Below are 24591 nucleotides of genomic sequence, written 5' to 3' on the forward strand. Positions count from 1 at the left end.
GGCAGCCAGTGGGAGGGGTTTAGGGAAGGGGCGTGGCCAGCACTCAAAGAGCAGGAGTAGGCGCGGAGCGCACCGTGTCTGGTTCCGGGGGCGTGGCCAGGGCAGCCAGTGGGAGGGGTTTAGGGAAGGGGCGTGGCCAGCACACTGAGGAGGAATAGGCGCGGAGCGCACCGTGTCTGGTTCCGGGGGCGTGGCCAGGGCAGCCAGTGGGAGGGGGTTAAGGAAGGGGCGTGGCCAGCACTCCAAAGAGGAGGAGTAGGAGCGGAGCGCACCGTGTCTGGTTCCGGGGGCGTGGCCAGGGCAGCCAGTGGGAGGGGTTTAAGGAAGGGGCGTGGCCAACACTCCAAAGAGGAGGAATAGGCGCGGAGCGCACCGTGTCTGGTTCCGGGGCGTGGCCAGGGCAGCCAGTGGGAGGGGTGTAGGGAAGGGGCGTGGCCAGCACTCCAAAGAGGAGGAGTAGGCGCGGAGCGCACCGTGTCCGGTTCCGGGGGCGTGGCCAGGGCAGCAGGCGGGGCCCGGCTCGGGACTGGCCGGCGCTCGCTGGGGGCGTGGCCTGCGGGGGCGTGGCGGCGGCGGCGGCCCGCGGTTGGCTGCGGCGCCGGGTCAGCTGACGCGCGGGCGCCCCGCCACAGCCGGCCGGCCATGGACGAGAGCAGCCCGCTGGTGTCCCCGCAGCGGGCCCAGGCCGCCGCCTACGGGCTGCCCGCGGGGCCGGGCGGCGCGGTGCGGACTCTGCCCCCGCCGGCCCCCGCCGCGCCCGCGCCCTCCCCCTCCCCCTCCCCGCCCGGCTCCCCGCGCGCCCGCGACCGCGAGCGGCAGCCGCTGCTGGAGCGGGGCGCGGCGGGCGGCCGGGGCCCCGGGGCGGCGCAGGCCGCGGCGCAGGCGGCGGCGGCGCAGGCCCAGCGCGAGCGGAACGACTTCCCCGACGACCCCGAGTTCGCCGAGGTGGTGCGGCTGGCGGAGGCGGCCAGCGAGCGCGGCATCTTCCCGGAGCGCATCTCCCAGGGCTCCAGCGGCAGCTACTTCGTCAAGGACCCGCAGGGGGTGAGACCCCCCCCCGGGCCCCCTCCCCCCCCGGGCCCTCTGCGCCCCCAGCTCGGGGGCCCCCTCCCCCCCCGGGCCCTCTGCTCCCCCGGGCCCCCCTCCCCCCCGGGCCCTCTGCGCCCCCAGCTCGGGGGCCCCCTCCCCCCCCGGGCCCTCTGCTCCCCCGGGCCCCCCTCCCCCCCGGGCCCTCTGCGCCCCCAGCTTGGGGGCCCCCTCCCCCCCGGGCCCCCTCCCCCCCCGGGCCCTCTGCTCCCCCGGGCCCCCCTCCCCCCCCGGGCCCTCTGCGCCCCCAGCTTGGGGGCCCCCTCCCCCCCCGGGCCCTCTGCGCCCCCGGGCCCCCCTCCCCCCCCGGGCCCTCTGCGCCCCCAGCTCGGGGGCCCCCTCCCCCCCTGGGCCCTCTGCTTCCCAGGGGCTGCGGCCTGTGGACCCCCCCCCGCAGCGCCGCCGAGCTCGGGCCTCTTTCTGCTTCCTCATGCCCTGCCCGCCCCGCCCCTCGCGGGGCCCGGCTCCGTGTCTCTGGCCCAGCCGGTGGGGATGGAAAGCCAAGGGCCATGGGGGGGCTGTGCCGTGACAGCGCCTCCCCAGGGACTGCCGCAGGCTCTGGGTCAGGGCCCGGCTGCTGGATGGTGTCCCCGCTCTCCGCTGACCCACCCGCCCCGGTTCATGTCCGCGCCAGCTCCGGTTGTTGTGGCCAGGGGCATCCTGGGTTGTTGCCTGCAGAGTGAAGCGTGGGATGGGCTCCAGGTGCTGTAGGTATGGTTGGATCCTGTCCTTGTGTGTGTCAAACCTCCCCTCCCACACTTGCTGGGAACGCAGTGACTGCCAGAGATGGGCCCGCTTGTGTGCCTGTGAGCGACCCCGGGGCAGTGCCTGGCCTGCTCTGGTTAGACGCACAGGCCAAGACCCGGTTTGCGTGTGTGTGTGACTGTGTAGGAAGTGGTCTCCCTGCTGCAGGGTTTGACTGCCGTCAGTGCTCAGCCTCGTCCCATCTCACAGCATTCGGTGACTGTAGCGCCGGCTTAGCACGGGGCTCTCCGGGCTGGAGGGGTGGCCAGGACCTAAAGTCTGTGTCACCCTGAACCGAAGTGTGGATTTAAACTGACGGACGGTGGTGCCAGCTCCGGGCGCTGGTTTGTCTGGCTCTCTCTTCGGGTTTTGACGGGGGAGCAGCTTTCAGCTAAACCCAAGTGTTCCCACAGGTTTGCTCTGGTTCAGTTACAGGGATCAAAAGCTGGGTCTGAATGAACCGTGCGGCCTGGGCAGAGCTGACCCCAACTTGTCTGGGGGGGTCACCCAGAAGCCTAGCCCCCCAGGAGATGCCAGTTGTCAGGACTCTGCCGTGGAGTCTGGCCCTGTGTGCTGGGGTTGCACGCCCTGCAGTGGCCGTTGTCCCAGCCAGGGACCCTGCGCTAGAATCTCTGGGAGGGGCGCAGTAGGGGAGATTGATGCTCTCAGCCCAGCTCTGCCTGGCTCCCAAGCTCTGTCTGTGCTCCTGTCTCATTGCCTGGTTCCCTCTCACCCCTGTAGGCCTGGGGCTGCAGAACCCTTCCTGAGCCCATGGGTCTCACAGAGCCCCTCTGTCTGTGTCCCGGCCCTGTGGGGTCGCTGCTCCGACTCCATGGTACGGCGCTGTGGGAGCAGAACAAGACGTGCTCCCTGCAGGAGGGGGACGGACCAAGTCAGCGTGAAGTCCTCACCGTGTCTCCTCTCCCTGTGGGTCCGGTCAGCTGCGTTGCAGCATTCTTCAGGGCATTGATCGGGGCTGGGCGCAGGGCCGTGTGGCTGCCTTGTGACTCTCACTGCTAACCGGATTAGTCTTGCTGCTGCTTCCTGGCGCTCCCTTGTCAATTGCTGCCCCTGGAAGCCAGGCTTGGCTTGGCTGGGTTGTTCCCTGCCCCTGTCGTGGGCCAGCTGGGATTCTGGCTACCGGGTCTTCCACCGGCTGGGTCCTGGTGCGAAGGCGGATCTGCCCCAGCCAGAGGTGAGGCAATAGAGCCAGTGGGCAACTTGCTTTCCTCCTGGCTGTATGCCATCCCCAGCAATGAAGAGAGAGCGTGTGGGCTGGAAGCGTTGTCTGGGGGTCAAGAGACGGGGGTTATTCCTGGCACTCCTTGCGGGGAGCTGCCCATAACCATGTGTGTCTGGGGGGCTTTCAGATGGGAAGAAGTGCTGAAAGGCAGGGAAGGTTCTCCAGCCAGGAGATGGCAGAGGCCCAGTGCCCCGAGCACCTATCGCCGCTGGGCAGCAAGGAGCACTTGTCAAGCACCATAAGAAATGTGTGCAGCTGAGGGCCTGGTGCTGTGGGGTTTGGGGTGTGTGTGGGGTCCTGCTTTTCTAGCCCCCCTTGGCCCAGTGCACTCTCCCAGCCCTGTCCTCCTCTCTGCTTTTCCTGGGATCCCGAAGCACTCCGCAGACAAGGAATGAAGCAGGTAGATCAGTGTTCTGCCATTCTGCAGGCGTAGAAGGAAAGGGACTCGTACAGGGTCACCCAGTGAATCAGTGGCAGAGCCAGGAGCAAAACTGGCCAGAGTAGCACTGAAGTGCAGCCACCTCTGGGGTGGAGGGCCACAACGCACCATCCTGTGTGACGGATGAGTGGAGGGGAGTTTGAGGATACCAGGGAAAACCTTACTACAGAGGGGAAGTGCCCCCCGGATGTCCTCTGGCACTTGAGTGCACAAAGGGCTGAGCTGGACCTGATGGGATTCGACCCTGTGGCTCCAGGGAGTCCGACTTTTACACCTGACGCTCAGGCTGCCTGGCCATCCCCTTCCAGTGATGGGGCTCTCTGGGAACTTGCACCTGGGCAGAACCTGGGCAGGGGACACAGCGCTCCAGGGTCCTGGGCCCCCAGCCTGTGCTGCCGCCGGTCCCAAATGGCTCCATTCGCGGGGCTCGCGGTGGCATGGGGCCGTGGACAGTGGGGCGACTGGCGGGCCCCTGGGTGCGGGGTCTGAAGTGCCACTGCTAAGGGAATGGAGCTGCTCTGTCCTGTGGGGGGCGCTCTGTCTCGTGCTGTGTTGCTGCCCTTCCTTTCCCGCCCGCGTCTCCTCCCGGGCCCCTCGTTCGGGCCCCTGCTGCTGGCGCCGGCTGCTCTGTGTGCAGCATTGAGCACATGTGTGCTGCTAACAGACCCCGTGGTGCCCACTTGTCTCTTCCCCTCCCTCCCGCAGCTCAGGGCAGAGCAGGGCTCTTCCCTCCGGCACGCTACGCTGCCTAGGACTTTGCCCAGCCTGAGCCCCGTCCCTGCCACGGAGCCTCTCCTCCCCTCTCTGCAGTGTCCCAGCTGGCACGGCAGCAGGGCTGGCAGCGGGGGGGCTGTAGGGCGAAGGGCAGGGGCCCCGTGCTGCCTGTGGGCCGTCGCGGCCGTGCACCACTTCCTGCTTGCGGTCCCACCCCGGGAAGTGCCACCCACTGAAAGGGGGCCCGTGACTGAGCTGCTGACACTGCTTGGCTCTGGCCTGGTCCCGAGGAGGGCGGGGTACTCATGTGCCCTGCTGAATAACCAACCGTGGGAGGCTGCAGCCGGCTGCTCCCAGCTGGCTGTCCCTCCACCCCCTGCCTGGCTACTTGAACCCCTCCCCAGCCAGCGGAGAGCAGGGTGCACAGCTGTGGGACCTGGGGAGAGCCCCTTGGGCGGGGGGGTGCTGACCGTGCAGCTCATGGGTGCCTGGCTCGGGGGCTCAGCCCCTTACTTGGTGCACTGGGGCAGGAGTCACTGGCTGGCATGGTACGGGAGCCCCCTCTCTCCCCTGCCGGAGCTGCCGGGAACTCAGGGCCCTTGAATCTCGCCTGTGCAGCTAGAGCCAGGCCCTGGGGGTGCTGAGGCCTGGTCCTTGAGCTCCCTCTGTCGCTGCCAGTGCCCCCGCCACGTACTCCTGGGATCCCGACGGCTGCTGCCCTCGATAACCAGCCCTGGCTCCTCGCCCCAGGCTCCATGGCTCAGACCTGGCAGCCGTCCCTTCCCGTGGGGACCCAGACACTGCCCCTGAGGCTCCCTCCCTTTCCCGATGCTCCGACCCCGTCCCCCTTCCGTCTGCTGTAGTGCTCTGGGCCCTCCGCTGCCCCCGCGTGTGCCTGGCGCTGTGTGGGGGAGGTGCTGGGGGCTCTGCCCTGCGCCGGACACCAGGGGCTGCTGGGATGGGGCCCAAGGTTTACACCTGCCATGGCCGAGCCGGTCAGCGGGTGGCAGGCAGGAGCCAAGCCGGACTCCTCACGGCAGCTGCACGCAGCAGGCCCGTGCCAGGGAAGGGTGCGCCAGGCTTTAGCAGGTTGGAGCAGGTCCCAGCGTGGGGACGAGGATCCTGCGCCCGTGCGAGTTGGTATGGGCTGGGGCATGTTCACATCACCCCAGCCTGGGCAGCACTGGCTGGGCTGGGGCATGTTCACATCACCCCAGCCTGGGCAGCACTGGCCTTGCCATGAGCCCGCTGGGGCTGGGCCGGCTCTCTGCAGGTCTGGCTGTGCCCTGGCCAGGGGTCTCGGTGCCCTGGACTAGAGGGGACTGTGCAGATGGCTCCAGCTCTGGGCTCTGCTGCAGAGACTGTTCCACCTGGTTCCTTGGCAGGTGCCCAGGGGCCAGCCCAGCACGTGTCACTCGCCTGCACCTGGGGGTGGGGTGGGCAGCTGCTGGGGCGGGGACTCGCCCTCGGACGTGGACCCACGTGGCTTCACTCACCAGGGGTTCAGTGACTGATGGGCCAGTGGCCCTGACGTCAGGAGGCAGCTGCCTCTTCCTGGGGTCCCCTGCCAGGGGGCGGGGGGCCGCGTCTGGGGCAGAGCAGACCGTGCCTCTAGCACTGCTCCCGGGCTCTGGCTGGAGAATGGGGCTGCCCCTGACCAGGGCCAGCTGAGTCCTGATGCCCATCTCCCAGCCCTTCAGGTCCTGTGGCTGGACCCCAGTGGCGCACGTGTGGGGCGTGATCTTCGTACATACCCTCCATGGGGACGGCAGTGAAGAACGGGGGTTTGTCATGGGGATGTCCAATGGACTGACCAAGGCAGAACCCCCATCCCCGCAGCAGGCTTGCGATGCCCATGTGCCAGGGGGTTTGGAGCCCGGGACGCTGTAGCAGGCCTGGAGCAGTTCGGTTGCAGTAGGTCAAGGTGGAGATGGATCCCCCAGCCCATGAGCGTGTGTCCTGTCTGCTCCCCCCAGAGCCCTGGCATCTCCGTGGTGGTGAGGCCTGGGCAGGGCTCCTGCTGTGGTGCCTTCTCCCTGGGTATGGGTCCGCCCCTGCTGCCTGGAGTCTGCCTTGGGGGGGGTGAGCAGAGCTTTGTGGCAGGTCCAGCCCCTCCGCTCGCAGGGGGGTCTCCAGGGTGGACTCCAGCGCCAGGCCTCTGGGTGGTGAGCGAGTCCCGGGTGGAGCCGTGTCCTCTCCTGGTCCCACTGGTCCCTTGGCTATGGGGACAGGCTGACCGACCCTGTGCTTCTGGGGCCCGGGGTGACAGGAGTGGCCTGGGGCAGGGGGTAAGGGCTCTGTGCAGAGAATGAAGCACTGGGGCCCAGCGGCTCCCAGGGCTGCCCAGCCCGCTGGGCTGCAGGAGCGGGCAGGGGGGAAGTGGACCAGTCGACGCGGCACTTTGGAAGTTCCCCTTGGAGTGGGGATTCCTGGAGCTACAGGGCCTCTCCCTGGGGGTTTCCAGCCACGTCCCAAACTTTCCAGCTCCTTTACCGAGCAGCAGGATGCCGGCGGGTTCAGGCACGTCCTGCCGCTGGTCCCGGTGGGTGGGGCTGGGCAGCCCTCACTTCCCTGAGCCTGGCCAACCAACACCTGGCCGAGGTGTGGATCAGCTGGGAAGAGGCTCAAACTCCCTGGTGGCCAAGCCCCGCCCAAGCCAGAGTTCCCGGGGTGGGGTGGGGTGTGTGTGCCTGTGGGGACGAGCCCGGGGGGTGCGTGGGGTCGAGCCAGGGGTGTGCGGGGACATGCAGGGCTGGGCCTCCCGGGCTGGGAGATGGCTGGGGGATCCCTCCTGAGAGCCATGCAGTCTGTTCCCTGCTGCTGCGAGTTCCCCCTTCTCACCCTGGTGGAGTTTGTCAGGAGCCTGTGGGGGCTCAGAGGTCTGGCTGGGGGGTTACGTCCCTCCCCGCAGAGACCCAGCTGCTCCCCTCTGTCCCCAGAAAATCATCGGCGTCTTCAAGCCCAAGAACGAGGAGCCCTACGGGCAGCTGAACCCCAAGTGGACCAAGTGGCTGCAGAAGCTGTGCTGCCCATGTTGCTTCGGGAGAGACTGCCTGGTGCTCAACCAGGGCTACCTGTCCGAGGCCGGCGCCAGCCTGGTGGACCAGAAACTGGAGCTCAACATTGTTCCCCGCACCAAGGTGAATTGTATGGGGGGGGGGGGCAGGCAGTCATTGTGTGGGCTGCTTTTCCACGCCCCGCGGTTCCTGCCTTGGCTCTAGGGGGTCCCACACTGGGAGAACGGGCCCGCGCTGCGGGAAGGCCAGGTCCCACCCAGGCTCCAGCAGTTCTGCCTGTGCCCCACGCTGACCGCTGTCCCCTCCCCAGGTGGTGTATCTGGCCAGCGAGACTTTCAACTACAGTGCCATTGACCGAGTGAAGTCCAGAGGGAAAAAGCTGGCCCTGGAGAAGGTGCCAAAAGTGGGGCAACGGTTCAACCGCATCGGCCTGCCGCCAAAGGTAGGGGCTGTCGGACCCCCTCGGGGGCTGCCCCCCTCTGGGGCTGCCCTGTGTCCCCAGCCCCCTCACCTGGCCTCTCTCTGCTGCAGGTGGGCTCCTTCCAGCTCTTTGTGGACGGCTACAAGGATGCGGATTACTGGCTGCGCCGCTTCGAGGCCGAGCCGCTCCCCGAGAACACCAACCGGCAGCTGCTGCTGCAGTTCGAGAGGCTGGTGGTGCTGGACTACATCATCAGGAACACAGGTGGGGCTGGCGCTGCGCCCGCTCCCAGGAGCCCCGCAGGGAGCCGGGGAGGGCAATGGGTGGGGGCTCAGCGTATTGCTGCCCCAGGATGGGGGGAGGGTGCGGGGGACTGGCTGGGAGGTCCCAGCACATGGGGTGGGAAGATCCCTGTCACCATCTTCCCTGCTGCTTACGATACTGCACCAACCACGTGGACAAGAGTGGCTGCACCCCCCTGCCACAGGGCAGCCGTGGCTGGGGTGGGGGACAGCAGCTAGCAGCACCGTGTACGTCCCTGACATGAACGGTGTAGCCAGGGGAGGCAGAAGGTCACAGCTCAGGCTGGCCTGGCCAGGGCCTTGTGGTAAAACCTCGTCTGCGGCCAGAATGCCAAGGAGCTGGAGCTGCTGTTCTAGCCCCGCTTGGCACCGGCCTGGGCAGGGGGGGTTCATGACTGGCTCGGGGGGGCGCTCCCTGCTGAGCAGGGCCACTCCTCAGCACCGTGCCTGGCCGAGTCTGGCCTGCTCGGTCTGGGGGTTGGGTGGGTCTCCTGAGCTTGGTCCAGCTGCCCTGGCAGGGCTGGAGGAGAAGATGCCGCTCCTGGGCTGTGCCTGTGAATGCTCCCAAACCGTTCAGTCTCTAGGGGTGGTGTTTGGGGCAGCCCTAACCAGCTTCGGCCCTGGAGCTGCTTCCCAGGGTAGAGTTCCCTTTGCCAGCCACTGAGCTCCCCCAGGGGCCCTCGTGTGTGGTTCCACCCGCCCCACCTCCAATCCCTGCTGGAGTCCGCGTCCCCTCCTGTGTGCCGCGCGCACCCAGAGGGACATGCGGCTCGGGGCCCAGGGTTGCCCTGGTGCTGTTGGAGACCGTGATCCCCGTGCCCGAGCAGGGAGCTTTGCTGCTACTCCTCCCCAGGCAGATCAGGCTCCTATAGTGACGTGGCTGGTTCTGCTCCCTGCAGATCGAGGCAACGATAACTGGCTGATCAAGTACGACTGCCCCCTGGACAGCATGAGTGTGCGGGTGAGTGTGGGGAGGGGGCTGGGCAGGGGGCGCGTAAGTCACTTGACTATTGGGCAGCAGAGGCGAGTTCTGAATGCGCTGAGGTTCTGGGTAGTGTCTCCAGTGGTGGGGAGTTCCCCAGCCCAGCCTCGTGACTGGTTCTTGCAAGCCTCCCCTTGTGGCTGATGGCAGTGTGAGTTACATGCACCGAGGCTCTCATGGGCCCGTTCCGTGGGGGTGTTGACATAGGGACGCAGACGGTGAGCCGGGCTCAGCCATGCAGCAGGCTGGGGACGTGTTGCTAGGTAGACTCGCTATCCCCACAACAGCAGTGTGACATGGGGGGTCGAGCTGGGGCTTGCTCAGTTTCCCAGTGGGGTGAGGGCCCCCAGCCCCTCTGCGAGGCCCCAAAGGCTGTGTGGTCCCAGCCCCAGCTGCAGGTAGGATTGGCCAATTCTTGGCACTCTCTAAGCAGGAGGGGTGCTGGGAGCCAGAAGGGACCATTGTGAGCATCTACATCTGACCTCCTGTGTAACACAGGGCAGAGACCTGCCTCGCGATAATTCCTAGAACGGAACTTCAAAAAACATCCCGTCTGGATTTAACAATGGCCGGTGATGGAGAATCCACCCTGAGCCTGGGAAGTTGTTCCAGTGGTTAATGTACCCCTCCTTTCCAGCCTCTGTCTGTGTAGCTTCAATGTCCAGCCACTGGGTTGAGTGAGACCTTCTGCTAGACTGCAGAGCCCGGGGTTAAATACCTGTTCCCCAGGCAGGTGCTGGGGCAGACTGGGATCGAGCCATCCTTTAGCCATCTCCTTGGTTAAGCTAAATAGATCGAGCTCCTTGAGTCTGTCACTATCAGGCAGGTTTTCTAATCCTTTAATCATTCCCGTGGCTCTTCTCTGACCCCTCCAATCTATCCACATCCTTCCTGGCTTTGTGGGCAGCAGAACTGGACACGGGATCCCAGCAGCTGGTCGCACCAGTGCCACATACAGAGGTAAAATAACCTCTCTGCTCCTTCTCGAGTCCCCTGTTTATGCAGCCCAGGATCGCTTTCGCTCTTTTGGCCGCAGCGTCACACTGGTATCATGTTAAAAAATTAAAAATAGAACGAATGGAAGAAAGGGGAAGTTTGGTAGAAATAAATATTCATCAGAAGTTGGGAAATTGTAGAAAATTTGATAAGGGAAGTCCAAGGACACATGGAGAAATCCATGGCCAGCGGAGTGAAGGACCATGAGGAGGAGCCTGACAATGGTATTGATCCATTGACAGATGGAAATGGTGGTAGAAAGATCAATGATAATGAAGAAAAGGCAGAAATCTTCGATAAATATTAATGTTCTTTTGGGGACAAAAACCAAATATCCTCTTATCGTATGGAGACAATGCTATTTCAATTCCCCTCGTATCTCCGGAGGGTGTTAAACAGACGCTAGTAAAGTTGGACATTTTTAAATCAGCAAGTCCAGGTAACTCGCATCCAAGAGTTTAAAAGAGCTGTCTGAGGAACTCGCTGGACCATTAATGTTGATTTTTGATATGTTATGGAGCACTGGGGAAGTTCAGATGACTGGAAGAAAGCTAACGTTGTGCCAATTTTTAGAAAGGGTAACCAGGATGACCTGGGTAATTATAGGTCTGACAGCGATCCTGGACAAGATAATGGAGTGGCTAATGCAGGACTCCTTTACTAAAGGAGGGTAATGTAATTAAAGTAGATGAGCACAGATTTATGGGAAATAGATCCAAGGATGTCTTAGAGCTGTCAGCAGGAGACCTCCAGCGCACGTCACTCAAATCGCAGTCCCCTCAATTAGGTAGCTTTTTCCTACATGTTATAAACCGGTGTGTAAGGAGCTGGTCCTCCTGTTCCCTTGTGTGATTTGAGGGTCTGTAGTAGCCATCAGCTAATACCCCCTCTTGTGCCTTATCTGCTGGGACATGGATACGTAAACATTCAGGATTGGTGACTGTGAAACAGGTAATGCTGTTTTTGACATAGTGCCCCTCCCCCACCGCCCACTCGATCCTTCCTAAATGGGTTGTAACCATTGATTGAGTTCAATGTCCCAGTCATGCAGGAGGTTTCAGTTAATACTGACTATATTGACTGTATTATAATAAACGAGTGATTCCAATTCCCGTTTGTTCCCAGGCTCCTAACATTCATGTAAAGGCAATTCAAGGATTTCTTCTCCATGTCCTTTGGCTCTTTAATTCTCTTCTCAACTTCTCCATTTTGTGCTGAGGTCTGCCCCCTTTTTACCCAGCCCTTTGGCTATTTAACCCCCTCCTGACTAGACTGTCCCCAAGGAGACTGGTCCCCTTCTGCTGAGGTGGAGCCATCTAAAATACATAGCCCCTTCTCCCTTCAGAAGGTGGGCCAGTGTCCCACAATGCCAAACCCCTCCACCACTTACCTAGCCAGAAGCTTCTGCCTTCCTTCGCTTGTGGGACAAGAAGGATCCCAGAGAAGATCTCTCGGAAGCATGCTGAAGAATGTTCAAGTCCCCTGAAGTCCTACGCTCTGAGATCCTGCAATGCGGAGTCCAGCGCCAGCATGAGTGATCACCACTGGATCCTAGCCCAGCAGTTTCCGACGGCTGTCCGATCTCCAGGACATCTCCTGCCTTGGTTCTGGGAAGACAACGCGTCGTCCTGTTGTCTGCCTGTCCTTTGCAGAATGTTCTTTAGATTCTTCAGGGGACTGACTCCCCCACAAGGATCGTCCACCTTCCTTAGACAGTTGGAGAACTCTTTGCAGGCGAGCTTGATTTTTGTACAGATTGGGCTGAGCTGCCATCTACGTGTCCCTTCGTTCCCCTGGACCTTGGGAGGTGTCGTTCAGTTTCCATGTGGAGGACCTGGTATCGATTCAGAATTTCCAGCTGTTCGGCATTCCTCGTGGCCGCAGTCTGACCTCCTCCTCTATCTCCAGCCCTGCAGCATGCTCCCGTGACCTGGTGGTGTCAGGCCTCCTCTCTGATTCCTTAGTGGCCAGCTCCATTCGTCCTTGAACCTGTGGGACTGGGATTTTTCTGAATCAGGCTGGCTAGGAACTCCTCAGCCTCTCCGATTCTCCGGAGCGTCTCAGCTTGCCCCTCCAGTCCACGTATCTTCTCTTCCAGCACAGCCACCACCTCGCCCTTCCTGCCCAGACCCTCCCTTCTGGCTCCAGACACGGAAGAGAACAGGGCACGGCCATTGCAGTTCAACACCACTCTTCATTGCTGGCTATCCTGACACACACCTGGTGCTGCACCTGGACGGTTCCTCCCCTCCCCAACTCCCCTGTTCGCTGCCGCTGTCCGGGGCTCAGCTCAGCTGCACCTCTGACTGCCAGGCAGCGACTAACCCCTTAGACTGCCGCCAGCTGGGCTGTTCTCATCATGCTGTGAAGCCCTCGGGTCTCTACCAGGAGCGGGTGGGCGAGGTTCTGTGGCCTGCAATGTGCAGCAGGTCAGACCAGATCACAATGGTTCCTTCTGGCCTTGACCTCTCTGATCAAAGCGCCAAGGGCCAGAGCCTCAGGGCCTGCAGCAAGGCCCTCTGCTTCCTGCGGGGACACGGCCCCCCTGCACAGAGAACACTCAACCAAACAACCCCAGGCAGACCAGATGCACCACGGCCTGGCACTTCCAAGCACAGTTGGCCGCTCCGCCCTCCAAAAGCCCCCTGTTCACTGCAGGGCAGTGGGGTCCTGTCATGCAGACCTTTCGGGGAGCAGGGAGTGCCTCTCAGCCAGTCCCCTGAGGCGACAGCCCCCCAGCCTGGGTCCTCATCCCAGATGAAAGGCTCAGCTCCTCCAAGAAATGTACACACCTAAACTGGAGTGAGACCATCTACCTGGCCTAATGCCAGCCCTGAGCCCTTGTGCAGTGCGCTGGCTCCTGCGCGCCCGTCCCCCTGTGCCTAGGGCAGTGCCAGCCCTGAGCCCTTGTGCAGTGCGCTGGCTCCCGTGTGCCCGTGCCCAGGGCAGTGCCAGCCCTGAACTCCTTGTGCAGTGTGCTGGCTCCCGTGCCCAGGGCAGATGTTGGCAGTGGTGGGCGTCTGGGCTGAGAGCAGAGGAGCTAGGCGGCAGCTGGCTCAGAGCAGGGGAAGTGCCCGGGGCAGGGACCGGGCTGCATGGTGGTGCCAGGGGGAGTGCTGGGCTCTGGCTCCCCTGCCCCTGGTGACTCCTGGTCGATCTGTTTCCCCTCTAGGACTCCGAGTGGGTGGTGGTGAAGGAGCCCATCATCAAACTGGCTGCCATAGACAACGGCTTGGCCTTCCCCCTGAAGCACCCCGACTCGTGGAGAGCATGTAGGTCCCTCTGCCGTGCTACTGCTCGCAAGGCTGGGGGCAGCCTGGTGCTTTGACAACTTGCCCTATGCTGGTTAGACCTGCAGCCCTGCCGGGCGCCATGTGGCCTGGGCTTACGCTGCACTTCTGGGAGCACGGCCCTGAGGCCAGCAGCTGGGGTGGCCCCCGTTCCCCCGGGGGATGGTTCAGGGGACAAGAGGGCTCACGCTAGCACCAGGCTGTGACCCCAGTGCCCGCTGGGCCAGGGCTGTGCACATGGCTCTAACCTCAGCTCCGGCTCTTTCCCCCCAGACCCCTTCTACTGGGCATGGCTGCCCCAGGCCAAAGTCCCCTTCTCACAGGAGATCAAAGACCTGATCCTCCCAAAGGTTTCCGACCCCAACTTCGTCAAAGACCTGGAGGAGGATCTGTACGAACTCTTCAAGGTCAGGTGGGGGCTGGGGCTGGGTTGGGGGGTAGGTCTGCCACATTGATGGGTGGGGCTGGCCTGGGTGGTCCACTGAGACCCTTTCAGAGCCGGGGGGCTCAGCCTGCATGGGGTGGGTTTTGCTGCATCCTGCTAGCACCTGCTTGGGGGTCGGGGAGGGGGGAAGGCAGAAATCCCATGCAGCAGCTGCTGTCAGGGCAGGGGTCCTGGTGCCTGGGGGGGTCTCACAGCAGGGGTCTGGGTCCAGGGTCCTACTGCCTTGGGGGATGGGGGGTGTCTCACTGGCAGGGCCTGGGGTCCCACTGCCTGGGTGTGGGAGAGGGGTGTCTCTCTGCCTGTCCCTCACTGCCATTTCTCTTGCAGAAGGACCCTGGCTTCGACCGGGGGCAGTTCCACAAGCAGATCGCTGTCCTGAGGGGCCAGGTATGCTGGGAAGGGCCCTCTTGGTGGGGCAGGGGCACTGGCTCCCTCTCGCCCTGTGGGCAGTGCAACGTGGGACACAGTGGCCTAGGCAGCTCCCTGGGGCGGGGGTCCTGGACTCACATCCCTTCTGCTCTGTTGCCTAGATCCTGAACCTGACGCAGGCCCTGAAGGACGGGAAGAGCCCCCTGCACCTGGTGCAGATGCCGCCGGTGATCGTGGAGACAGCGCGCTCCCACCAGCGCAGCGCCAGCGAGTCCTACACACAGAGCTTCCAGAGCCGCAAGCCCTTCTTCTCCTGGTGGTAGCTGGGCGCTGGGCCGCCGGGCGCTGGGCTGGCCTGCTGCCGCAGCCCCCGCAGCCAGGACTCCTCTCTCCGGGAGAGGGCGGGTGCGTCTGGGGGAACCTCCAGCTGAACTCTGCCCGGGCAGAGCCGTGGATTCCCCTTGCTGCGGGGCTTGGATGCAGCCTGGCAGAGCCAGCTCCAGCCGCAAACTGCACCGCTCAATGCAGCCACTGAGCGAGTGGAGCCGGGGCCTGCCTCCTGCAGGCGGTTCTGAGCCAGTCTGCTTCCTGCTGGGGCTGGGATCTGCCCGGCAGCCTCGCCTCGCCCACCCCTCAGGAACCCCAGCTGCTCACTGGCTGCAGGGCCATAAAGGCAGTCAGTGTCAGCTCGACGCGGCCTTGCTGGGCTGCCCCCGCCCCCCTTCCCCAGTGGCTATTTGGAGCTGGTGTCCCTGGAGAAGGAGGCATGTGCATGAGTGAGGGGCTGGTGCAGGAGGCCCAATGAATGCCCAGGGCTGAGCTGTCAGAGGGCAGCAGGCCTGGGGTACCCCAACCGTCTGCGCTATGGAGTGTTTGTAGCTGCCTTTCCTGCAGGGGGGAGAGCCGGAGAGGGAGCCTGCGGATGCAGGGAGCTCTGGGCACCCTGGCACAGGAGCGATGCATGCTGGGACCTGGCCCCACTTCACAGGAAAGCTGAGGGCCCTGGTGTGGGAGCTGCTTGACCCCCTCCCTCACTGGGCACAGGGTGATCTGTCCTGGTTTAGCTGGCTTGTCATTATTTCACCCTCTCCCCTCTAGGAGGGGCCCATGTTCCCCTCTGCTCCTGCCCTTGCTGCTGGGCAGGCCCCCCTCCAGGGCCACTCACTCTTTCTGCTCTACCAGCCCTGGGTGCACGTGTGGGCAGCCTGGCTTCACTTCTCAAGGGAGCCCTTCCCCGCCAGGGGAGAGCCCAGCCTGTCGGGGGCTGGTGCCTGCTGGGTGAGCTATGGCTGATGGGAAGGGGTCTGGCTCCCCGCATCTGTGCGGCTCCTGCGGCCAGGGCGGCTTGCCTCATGGTCACTGCCTGGGGCAGTTCTAGGCATCATACAGCTAGTCCCAGGCTGGGGGCTGGGCTCCTTAGAGGCTCCATGGGGCCTGCCCCAAGCCCCCTTGGGTGGCCTAGCACAGGGGCTTAGGCTGCGCTGTCCCCCTTGGGGCAGGAGGTTTGTGCATGTTCCCCTCCATGAACGGAAGTGGGCAGGGCTGGGCTACAGGACTCGGGGCCGTGCGCTGGAGCTGGCCAGGGGCTTCATGGCCTGTGGCTGCTGCTAGTGTGCCGGAGGCCAGATTCCATCTTTGTGGCTGCTGGACCCTGACCCGAAATGTATCGTTCTCATGCACTGTAGAAATGTATTTAAACCCATGCACTAGCTGAGTCAGACCTGCCATTCTGCACGGGGCTCCGGGGGGGTGACACCTGCTGGAGTGGGAGAGCCCCTCTGCCTGTGGGCACCACTTGCTCCTGTCTGCCCCGGGGGCAGTGATGTAGCACTTGGCAGGCAGGGCCTGTGGCCTAGCACTACCCTTTCACTGGGAGCCTGGCCGGGGGGTGCTGTCCTTGCTCTAATGCCCCATGGAGCTAGTCTCCTGGGCCCGAACCCAGCTGCAGGCGTGCGGGGGAGCAGCTGAGGCCGGGCTGGCACCAGGGGCAGCGCTGGCTGCGGTCAGTAAAACAGGCCCGTCTCCCTGAGCCCCGCTGCTGCAGGCACCTGCGCTGGTGGAGGTGAGCTGCTGGCATTGGGCAAAGCTGCCCCAGCTGTGAGGAAGGCCCTGCAGAGATGGGCAGCTGGGGGTGCCAGCAGCTGTGGGCATGCTGCTTTCTGGCCTCCAGCCGGGTGTGTCCTAACCGGGGCTTTCCCCAGCCCCCGTCCTGCAGGAGCACAGCCAGGCCCAGGGGCTTCACACAGTGCAAGGGGCTGCCTGGATCCCGCTGCCCCCCTTCTGGGACGGTGCCCAGGGACCTGAACAGCCAGAACAACACTCGCAGGTCCACCCCCCTGCCCGGCTGAGCTCCCTGCTGGGCTAAAGGCCAGAGAGAGCACACACCCCCCCCCCCCCCAGCTCCGTAGTCCTCCCCATTCAGAGCGGGCCAGTAACTCCTGGCAGCACAGACAGGTCTCCGAGCTAGGTCACTGCACAGGCTTTTATTACACAGTCTGTCCAGCTGTATGCAACAAGCCTCGGGGCTGCCCCTAGTAGGATGGGGCTCCCCCATGGGACTTGGACCCCAGGCTGATGGGCACCCTAGACAGCCAGCTCTGGTGCTGACTGCACTTGCCCCACATGTACCCCCAGGTGGGGGAAGGGTAGCCTGTTTGTGGGTCACTCCCCTCCCCATTTGCGCTCCAGTCCAGCTGCCAGCCAAGGCTCACCTCCACTCAGGTCCCAGAGGCCCTGGCCCCTTAGCAAAGGGCTTGCAGGGCAGTTAGTGTTGGATGGGGTGGGTGGGGGGTTTTCAAAGGCCCACTCGCAGCCCGGGCTGCAGCTGTCCTCTTCTGGCTGGTTCCCACAGTGATGGGCGGCCCACCCGGGACCCCTCACTCTGCTCCCCTCTCCCTTCATCTACTGGGGGGGGAGGGGAGAGGAATCTGCAGCTGCTTGGCCCAGCTCTAGCCAGTGAGGACAGAATTCCCCCCCTGCCCCCAAGCGGGTCTGCCAGCTTGTGGGGCTGAGCCTGGCCAGGCAGCCGGGAGCTCCCAGCACCAGCTGCCCCCCTCACTGCTGGAGCTGGTGCAGGTACCCTGTGGGCCCAGGCCCCCTCTTCCTCCGCCTGGTCCTTGGACATTTCCTCCTGGGGCCAGGGCGCTGTCTGTCCCTGCTGGGCCCCTCCAGCCGCGTGCTGCTGCCAGGGTCTGCGCTGGGGGAGCTGCAGTCCTCTAGCCTGTAGGGGAACAAACCGAGCCAGGGTGAGGGGCAGTGGATGCCTGCCAGGAACATCCCTGCCCCAGGGGCTACGCAGCTGCTTGGGGCTCCGGGTGAGAGGCTGGAGCTGGAATTGCTGCAGAGGCGGCCAGCCCAGCCTGCCTGGGGGCAAAGGAGATCCCCAGCCTAGGCTGCCCCTCCCCACGGCCCCGCTCCGTGGGGGCTGCCCTTCCCCACGGCCCCGCTCCGTGGGGGCTGCCCCTCCTGGGCCAGGGTAGACGTGAGCCAGGGACAGGTTTTGAGTCTTACACGCCCAGCCCCGGTGCTGTGGGGGGGAGAGGCAGCAGGTCCAAGGAAGGGCCCTGCCACTGGGATGGTGTTTAGGGTCTGGGGGTAGCTCATTCAGTCTACCCTGTGCCAGCCCCTGGATCACACAGGCCAGGCACACCCCCAGCAGGGCCTGTGGGGTGACCTCCCCTTGCACCCCGCTCCCTGGAGCCCCTCCCCCCGGTGCAGAGTCTCCCCCCAGGAGGCTGTGCTCTCGGCTCCCTGCGGGTGCCGCTCCCCAGGCCCGGCCCAGTGCCCAGCTGTACCTTGGGCCGCTGCTGGCCTGGGCTGCTGGCTGCCACCGCCGCCTGCTGAGCTGGCGCAGGGCTTGGGCCGTGCGCCGGTCGCCCGCGTGCTCCCAGACCAGCCGGGCTCGCTCCTCTGCCCGCTCATCCCCGCGGCTGCGGAACAGGCGCCGCAGCTGCGGCAGCCCCACGTCCTGGAAGATGTTGGCAGCGGCTCTTTTCCGGGCCCGGGCCCGGGCCTCCGGAGCCCGGCCCTGCGGGGGGTCGCAGGCCACAGAGGCCGGGGTGCCCATGGGTCTGCCCCGGGGAGCTGTGGGGAGGAAGGGAACAGGGTGAGGCTGCAAGAAGGGATCGGGCTCCCCCCCCCCCTCCGGGACCCCGGCTGGTCCCGCCCCTCGGCTGCCTCCGCCCCCGGGGTGCGGGGTGCAGCCCGCGCGGTGTCCCAGCCACGAGCCGAGCCCAGGCGAGCTGGGCCCGGCCCGGCCCGGCCCGGGGGGGTCCCTGCTTCGCGGCCCCATTTCCCGAGCGGGCCGGGCCGGGCCGGAGCCCCCGGTGCGAATGCAGGGCAGGAGCCGAGCCCCGGCCCAGGCGGCGGCGGGTGTCACCGGCCCGGGGGGGGACCCGGCCCCGGAGCGGCCCCGGCCCGGCTACCTGCGCGCGCGTCGCGGCCCGGCCGGGGCTCTGGGGTCCGGCCCGACCCCCCACCCCGAGCACGGACAGCAGCCCCGCCCCCAGCCCGCCAGCCAATCAGCGGCCGCTGCCATCCGCGTCCCGCCTGCCCGAACGCGGAGACACCGGCTGCCCAATCAGGCCCCGCAGAGGGGGAAGGGGCGGGGCCTGGCGCCTCGGGGAAACACGTGGCACCCAATGACGTCAATGGGCAAGCGGTGACCAGCTGCTGGCGGGGGTCAAGCGCTCGGGGGGAAGCGCCCCCCCCCCCCCCCCCCGCCCCGGGAGCTGCAGCCGCTCGGTCCCCCCCCCCCCCAGGATCCCACTCGCCCCCCCCCCGCCCGGGAGCTGCAGCTGCTCGGTCCCCCCCCCCCAGGATCCCACTCGCCCCCCCCCCCGCCCGGGAGCTGCAGCCGCTCGGTCCCCCCCCCCCCCCAGGATCCCACTCGCCCCCCCCCCGCCCGGGAGCTGCAGCTGCTCGGTCCCCCCCCCCCAGGATCCCACTCGCCCCCCCCCCGCCCGGGAGCTGCAGCCGCTCGGTCCCCCCCCCCCCCAGGATCCCACTCGCCCCCCCCCCCGCCCGGGAGCTGCAGCCGCTCGGTCCCCCCCCCCCCAGGATCCCACTCGCCCCCCCCCGCCCGGGAGCTGCAGCTGCTCGGTCCCCCCCCCCACCAGGATCTCACTCGCCCCCCCCGCCCCGGGAGCTGCGGCCGCTCGGTCCCCCCCCCCGGATCTCACTCGCCCCCCCCGCCCCGGGAGCTGCGGCCGCTCGGTGTCCCCCCCCCAGGATCCCACTCGCCCCCCCCCGCCCCGGGAGCTGCGGCCGCTCGGTCCCCCCCCCCAGGATCCCACTCGCCCCCCCCCACCCCGGGAGCTGCGGCCGCTCGGTCCCCCCCCCAGGATCTCACTCGCCCCCCCCGCCCCGGGAGCTGCGGCCGCTCGGTCCCCCCCCCCGATCTCACTCGCCCCCCCAGCCCCGGGAGCTGCAGCCGCTCGGTCGTTCCCCCCCCCCCCAGGATCCCACTCGCCCCCCCAGCCCCGGGAGCTGCAGCCGCTCGGTCCCCCCCCAGGATCCCACTCGCTCCCTCCTCCCCGGGAGCTGCGGCCGCTCGGTCCCCCCCCCCCCCAGGATCCCACTCGCTCCCCCCTCCCCGGGAGCTGCGGCCGCTCGGTCCCCCCCCAGGATCTCACTCGCCCCCCCAGCCCCGGGAGCGGCAGCCGCTCGGTCCCCCCCAACCCCGGGAGCTTCGGCCGCTCGGTCCCCCCCCCAGGATCTCACTCGCCCCCCCTCCCCGGGAGCTGCGGCCGGGTGCACAACCCAGGCTGTGAAATGCTTTGCAGGGGGAAGCTCTGTTACCTGCACACGGGGCACCCACCTTTCCCCAGTCTGTGGGGCTCCGGGTGTAACTAACCTGGTCAGTGTAAGTCCCCGCACCCTTTCCCAGTACATACGGCTCCGGGTGGGTACGACTTCTGCAGCGGGGCAGGACCTTTCCCCAGGGCAAGGGCCTCACACAGTACTATCGTACATCGCCTCTCTTCATTAACAATCACCCAAACCAGACTGCATCCGCTACACACACAACGCTCACCGCTCCCAGTACCGCAGATGAACTTTTCTTGCTGGCCAGTCAGGATCAGGTCATCTGGGGAACTCCAGTTTCTGCCCAGTGTCGCTGGCTGAGTGTTGGGGTCTGGCAGCTCTGATCTTGGGGCTGTGGCCTGGAGTTGGTTCCCAAAGAACTTCCTTTTGGACCCCAGTTTATAGAGTGACATTTGAGTTCTTTTAGCTGTACCTTAACCAATCATTCTACTAAAATTTTACTAACCAATCCTAACCTAGTGTAACAAAATTCTCCAACCAATCCTACCCCACCACCCTAATTTACATCTCGCAAGATTAATCAGAATAATCAGACAGAAACAATCAAAGAACCGGACAAAGACCTGACAGAAACAATAGGGGAGTGGGGACCATAATGACAAAACAATACAGAAATGAGGGTTTCACAAGCACAACTCTTGAGAAGTGATTTCTCGCCAGACAGATGCTGTCAGACTCCGTTTTCTTTAGCCATCTCAAGCTCTGTTTCTGTATCTGGTGATGGTGGGGCCATTGGGATGGGATCTCCTTCTTCACAGCCGGATCTGACACTGTTTTCATGTCATTCTGATGGAATATGGGGATGGAATTTCCGGCTTCTCAGCTAAGGGCTTTTTTAATCTGGCTGCAGACGAAGGCCTGATCCTTACAGCTCCCTCCCCCGCGAGGCTCGGCTGCTGCCCTCTGTGGGTCCATGTGCTCCTGGGGAGTTGAAGGCTTCCTGCGCCAGCAGCTCAGGGTATCCCAGGTCCTTCACAGGGGTCACACTGCCCCTCACCTGGGCGACTGAGCAGCCACCGGTGCACTCCAGGCTGCACAGACAGAAAGGCCCCCACCCTGACCTGCCCCTGCTGCAGACTAGTTCAGACACGCCTCACAGGTGACGGCTTGTGCAGGAGCTGCACTGGGAGATCCTCCCTACAGACCTGGCAGAAGGACGAAGGTGATTCTAACAATAACCTGCAGCTTTTGAACCTGGGCCCTTCAGATCTGTAGCACAACCCCTGCTATTTGAACTAAAGGAGTAACCTCATTTCCTGCCACCAGTAGTAGGCTGCTCTCCACCAGTGGCCCAGCCACTAGTGGGGAAGGTGACATTTTGCCAGCGTAACCCAAGGCAGTCTGGAGCCTGGGGAGAGGTCCTGAGCCGGGGCAGGACGCAGAGGGGCTGACCCGTTTGCAATATGAAAACCAAGCCATGTTGTTCAAGTGTCACAGAGGAACGCAGCACAGGACGAAATGGGTTTCTCGGCCTCCCGCAGTAACAGAAGAAATGCTTCGATGCTTCAGGCGGCACAGTGTTTCTGTCACGAATGAGTGAGCCAGAAGAAAGCAGGGTGCGCCCGCCAGGACACGTGCTGGGAGGATGCTCAGGAAGGACAGGGATCCAACCAGCAGCAAGGATGCTGCAATGCAGGGGATTTCCTCAGCGCTGGCCAGTTGGGGTGGGTGGGGTGTAGATGGCTCATGTTCCACCCACATGTTGTGGGGCTGGGAGAGGGGCACTCACTGACCTGTCAATGACCCTATGCCTGGAGGAGGAGGGAGGGCTGGCTCTGACATCCCATCCTCTCCAGCTCAGCACTGCCTGTCACAGACCAGACGAATCCTGTCGAGGCCTAGACCTGCCCCTCAGGCTCTGTCTGCAGATGGAAGGAGCCTCCCAGCCCAGGAGCTGGCAGGGCTGGTGCAGGGAGTCTTGGAGGCCATGGGTCTGCCCATATGGGCCTGTGTGAACCCTTGGGGTTTGGCCCACCAAGGGACTGGTTACAGGCTGGAGCATAGACCCGGCCCTGTGGGTCCCTGGCAGTGCCCACCAGGGGAAACTCTGCCACCGCTACCAGCTGCAGGCAACACCAGTGCTCCCCACCGGGCTCCTTCCCTCTGCAGGCCAGCAGTTCACACGCCCCATCGTGTTACACTGGAGCACCCATCCACTGGCTTCTCCGCAGTCCCACCCTCTCCGCAGCACACGCATGGGTCTATCGTAAAACCAAATGGGAGTTTATTTAGGAGAGCTCGAGTTAAGGCTTCAGACAAAGGCCAGTCAAAGGATTTAGAGACAGCTTACAGGTAAAAGACAAACGTATCAGGCAGTCTAGAGCCTGCGCTCATTAACAAGTCCACTCAGACACTGGCAAGAAGCGCTAACCAGACTGTGGTGGGCTGGGTTTTACTTACCATCACCGTGAGGCTTGTGGCTGGGTGTAGGGCTGGGCTCGCTGCTGCAGGCTGCAGTGAAGGGGTGAGAGATTTTTGAGTACATGGGAGTGATGGGTGAGTTCAACATCCTCATGCTTCAGGGCAAAGGAAATCAACAGCTGGGGTCAGGAAGGCCTGTCCTTGCCTCACACCTCTCCTGTGAGGTAGCTGGACAGTGAGGTACAGTAGAGAGACAAGGGGGGAGGGAATATCTTTTACTGGACCAACTGCTGCTGGGAGAGAGACGCGCGCGTTTCCCGAGGAAGAGTCCGTGTTGCTGGAAAGCCCGTCTCTCACCCACAGAAATCGGTGCAATAAAAGATATGATGTCACTGTGACAAAGTGGGACTGTTCTTAATAAAAGGAGAACAGGAGTACTTGTGGCACCTTAGAGACTAACAAATTTATTAGAGCATAAGCTTTCGTGGACTACAGCCCACTTCTTCGGATGCATATAGAATGGAACATATAATGAGGAGATATATATACACACATACAGAGAGCATAAACAGGTGGGAGTTGTCTTACCAACTCTGAGAGGCCAATTAATTAAGAGAAAAAAAAAAAAAACTTTTGAAGTGATAATCAAGCTAGCCGAGTACAGACAGTGTGATAAGAAGTGTGAGAGTACTTACAAGGGGAGATAGAGTCAACGTTTGTAATGGCTCAGCCATTCCCAGTCCTTATTCAAACCGGAGTTGATTGTGTCTAGTTTGCATATCAATTCCAGCTCAGCAGTCTCTCTTTGGAGTCTGTTTTTGAAGTTTTTCTGTTGTAATATAGCCACCCGCAGGTCTGTCACTGAATGACCAGACAGGTTAAAGTGTTCTCCCACTGGTTTTTGAGTATTTTGATTCCTGATGTCAGATTTGTGTCCATTAATTCTTTTGCGTAGAGACTGTCCGGTTTGGCCAATGTACATGGCAGAGGGGCATTGCTGGCACATGATGGCATATATCACATTGGTAGATGTGCAGGTGAACGAGCCCCTGATGGTATGGCTGATGTGATTAGGTCCTATGATGATGTCACTTGAATAGATATGTGGACAGAGTTGGCATCGGGGTTTGTTACAAGGATAGGTTCCTGGGTTAGTGGTTTTGTTCAGTGATGTGTGGTTGCTGGTGAGTATTTGCTTTAGGTTGGGGGGTTGTCTGTAAGCGAGGACAGGTCTGTCTCCCAAGATCTGTGAGAGTAAAGGATCATCTTTCAGGATAGGTTGTAGATCTCTGATGATGCGCTGGAGAGGTTTTAGTTGGGGGCTGAAGGTGACAGCTAGTGGTGTTCTGTTATTTTCTTTGTTGGGCCTGTCTTGTAGGAGGTGACTTCTGGGTACTCGTCTGGCTCTGTCAATCTGTTTTTTCACTTCAGCAGGTGGGTATTGTAGTTTTAAGAATGCTTGATAGAGATCTTGTAGGTGCTTGTCTCTATCCGAGGGATTGGAGCAAATGCGGTTATATCTTAGAGCTTGGCTGTAGACAATGGATCGTGTGGTGTGTCCTGGATGGAAGCTGGAGGCATGTAGGTAAGTGTAGCGGTCAGTAGGTTTCCGGTATAGGGTGGTATTGATGTGACCATCGCTTATTAGCACAGTAGTGTCCAGGAAATGGACCGCTTGTGTGGATTGATCTAGGCTGAGGTTAATGGTGGGATGGAAATTATTGAAATCATGGTGAAATTCCTCAAGGGCTTCTTTTCCATGGGTCCAGATGATGAAGATGTCATCAATGTAGCGCAAGTAGAGTAGGGGCGTTAGGGGACGAGAGCTAAGGAAGCGTTGTTCTAAGTCAGCCATAAAAATGTTGGCATATTGTGGGGCCATGCGGGTACCCATAGCAGTGCCGCTGACTTGAAGGTATATATTGTCCCCAAATGTGAAATAGTTGTGGGTGAGGACAAAATCACAAAGTTCAGCCACCAGGTTAGCTGTGACATTATCAGGGATACTGTTCCTGATAGCTTGTAGTCCATCTTTGTGTGGAATATTGGTGTAGAGGGCTTCTACGTCCATAGTGGCCAGGATGGTGTTTTCTGGAAGATCACCGATGGATTGTAGTTTCCTCAGGAAGTCAGTGGTGTCTCGAAGATAGCTGGGAGTGCTGGTAGCGTAGGGTCTTAGGACAGAGTCTACATAACCAGACAAGCCTGATGTTAGGGTGCCAATGCCTGAGATGATGGGGCGTCCAGGATTTCCAGGTTTATGGATCTTGGGTAGCAAATAGAATACCCCTGGTCGGGGTTCTAGGCATGTGTCTGTACGGATTTGTTCCTGTGCTTTGTCAGGGAGTTTTTTTAG

The 24591-nt window shown here is 62.9% G+C and overlaps 2 protein-coding genes across 4 annotated transcripts; one reads left to right on the top strand and one right to left on the bottom strand.

Annotated features, from left to right (window-relative positions):
* The first annotated feature begins 642 nt into the window (after window positions 1–642).
* PI4K2A (phosphatidylinositol 4-kinase type 2 alpha) lies at window positions 643–15762 on the top strand. The gene is made up of 9 exons (XM_054035228.1): window positions 643–1044; window positions 7166–7366; window positions 7554–7685; window positions 7775–7928; window positions 8866–8927; window positions 13117–13216; window positions 13508–13641; window positions 14007–14066; window positions 14210–15762. Exons 1-9 carry the CDS (start codon window positions 643–645, stop codon window positions 14369–14371), a joined length of 1407 nt encoding a protein of 468 aa, XP_053891203.1. The 3' UTR covers window positions 14372–15762.
* Window positions 15763–16512: 750 nt separating this feature from the next.
* Window positions 16513–20461, bottom strand: AVPI1 (arginine vasopressin induced 1). Of its 3 annotated transcripts, none has more exons than XM_054035231.1 (3): window positions 20083–20461; window positions 17843–18131; window positions 16513–17268 (listed from the first exon to the last, which is right to left on the bottom strand). In XM_054035231.1, the coding sequence occupies exons 1-3, from the start codon at window positions 20264–20266 to the stop codon at window positions 17103–17105; spliced, it is 639 nt and encodes a 212-aa protein (XP_053891206.1). In that variant the 5' UTR covers window positions 20267–20461; the 3' UTR covers window positions 16513–17102. The 3 variants fall into 3 exon arrangements, with proteins under 3 accessions (XP_053891206.1, XP_053891208.1, XP_053891207.1); XM_054035233.1 differs by lacking the exon at window positions 20083–20461 and adding an exon at window positions 19903–20026; XM_054035232.1 differs by lacking the exon at window positions 20083–20461 and adding an exon at window positions 18473–18565.
* Window positions 20462–24591: the final 4130 nt, after the last annotated feature.

Source organism: Malaclemys terrapin, chromosome 7, assembly GCF_027887155.1.
Source record: "Malaclemys terrapin pileata isolate rMalTer1 chromosome 7, rMalTer1.hap1, whole genome shotgun sequence".
Lineage (NCBI taxonomy): Eukaryota > Metazoa > Chordata > Testudines > Emydidae > Malaclemys > Malaclemys terrapin.

What these genes read in the sequence shown, in the direction of transcription:
- PI4K2A (XM_054035228.1), top strand. Translation starts at nt 643, where the DNA reads ATGGACGAGAGCAGCCCGCTGGTGTCCCCGCAGCGGGCCCAGGCCGCC. An exon ending in TCGTCAAGGACCCGCAGGGG is followed by an intron (nt 1,045 to 7,165) that starts GTGAGACCCCCC and finishes CTCTGTCCCCAG; the next exon opens with AAAATCATCGGCGTCTTCAA. An exon ending in ACATTGTTCCCCGCACCAAG is followed by an intron (nt 7,367 to 7,553) that starts GTGAATTGTATG and finishes TCCCCTCCCCAG; the next exon opens with GTGGTGTATCTGGCCAGCGA.
- AVPI1 (XM_054035231.1), bottom strand. Translation starts at nt 20,266, where the DNA reads ATGTCACTCTATAAACTGGGGTCCAAAAGGAAGTTCTTTGGGAACCAA. An exon ending in CATCTGCGGTACTGGGAGCG is followed by an intron (nt 18,132 to 20,082) that starts GTGAGCGTTGTG and finishes TCCTCCCCACAG; the next exon opens with CTCCCCGGGGCAGACCCATG. An exon ending in CAGGCCAGCAGCGGCCCAAG is followed by an intron (nt 17,269 to 17,842) that starts GTACAGCTGGGC and finishes GTTCCCCTACAG; the next exon opens with GCTAGAGGACTGCAGCTCCC.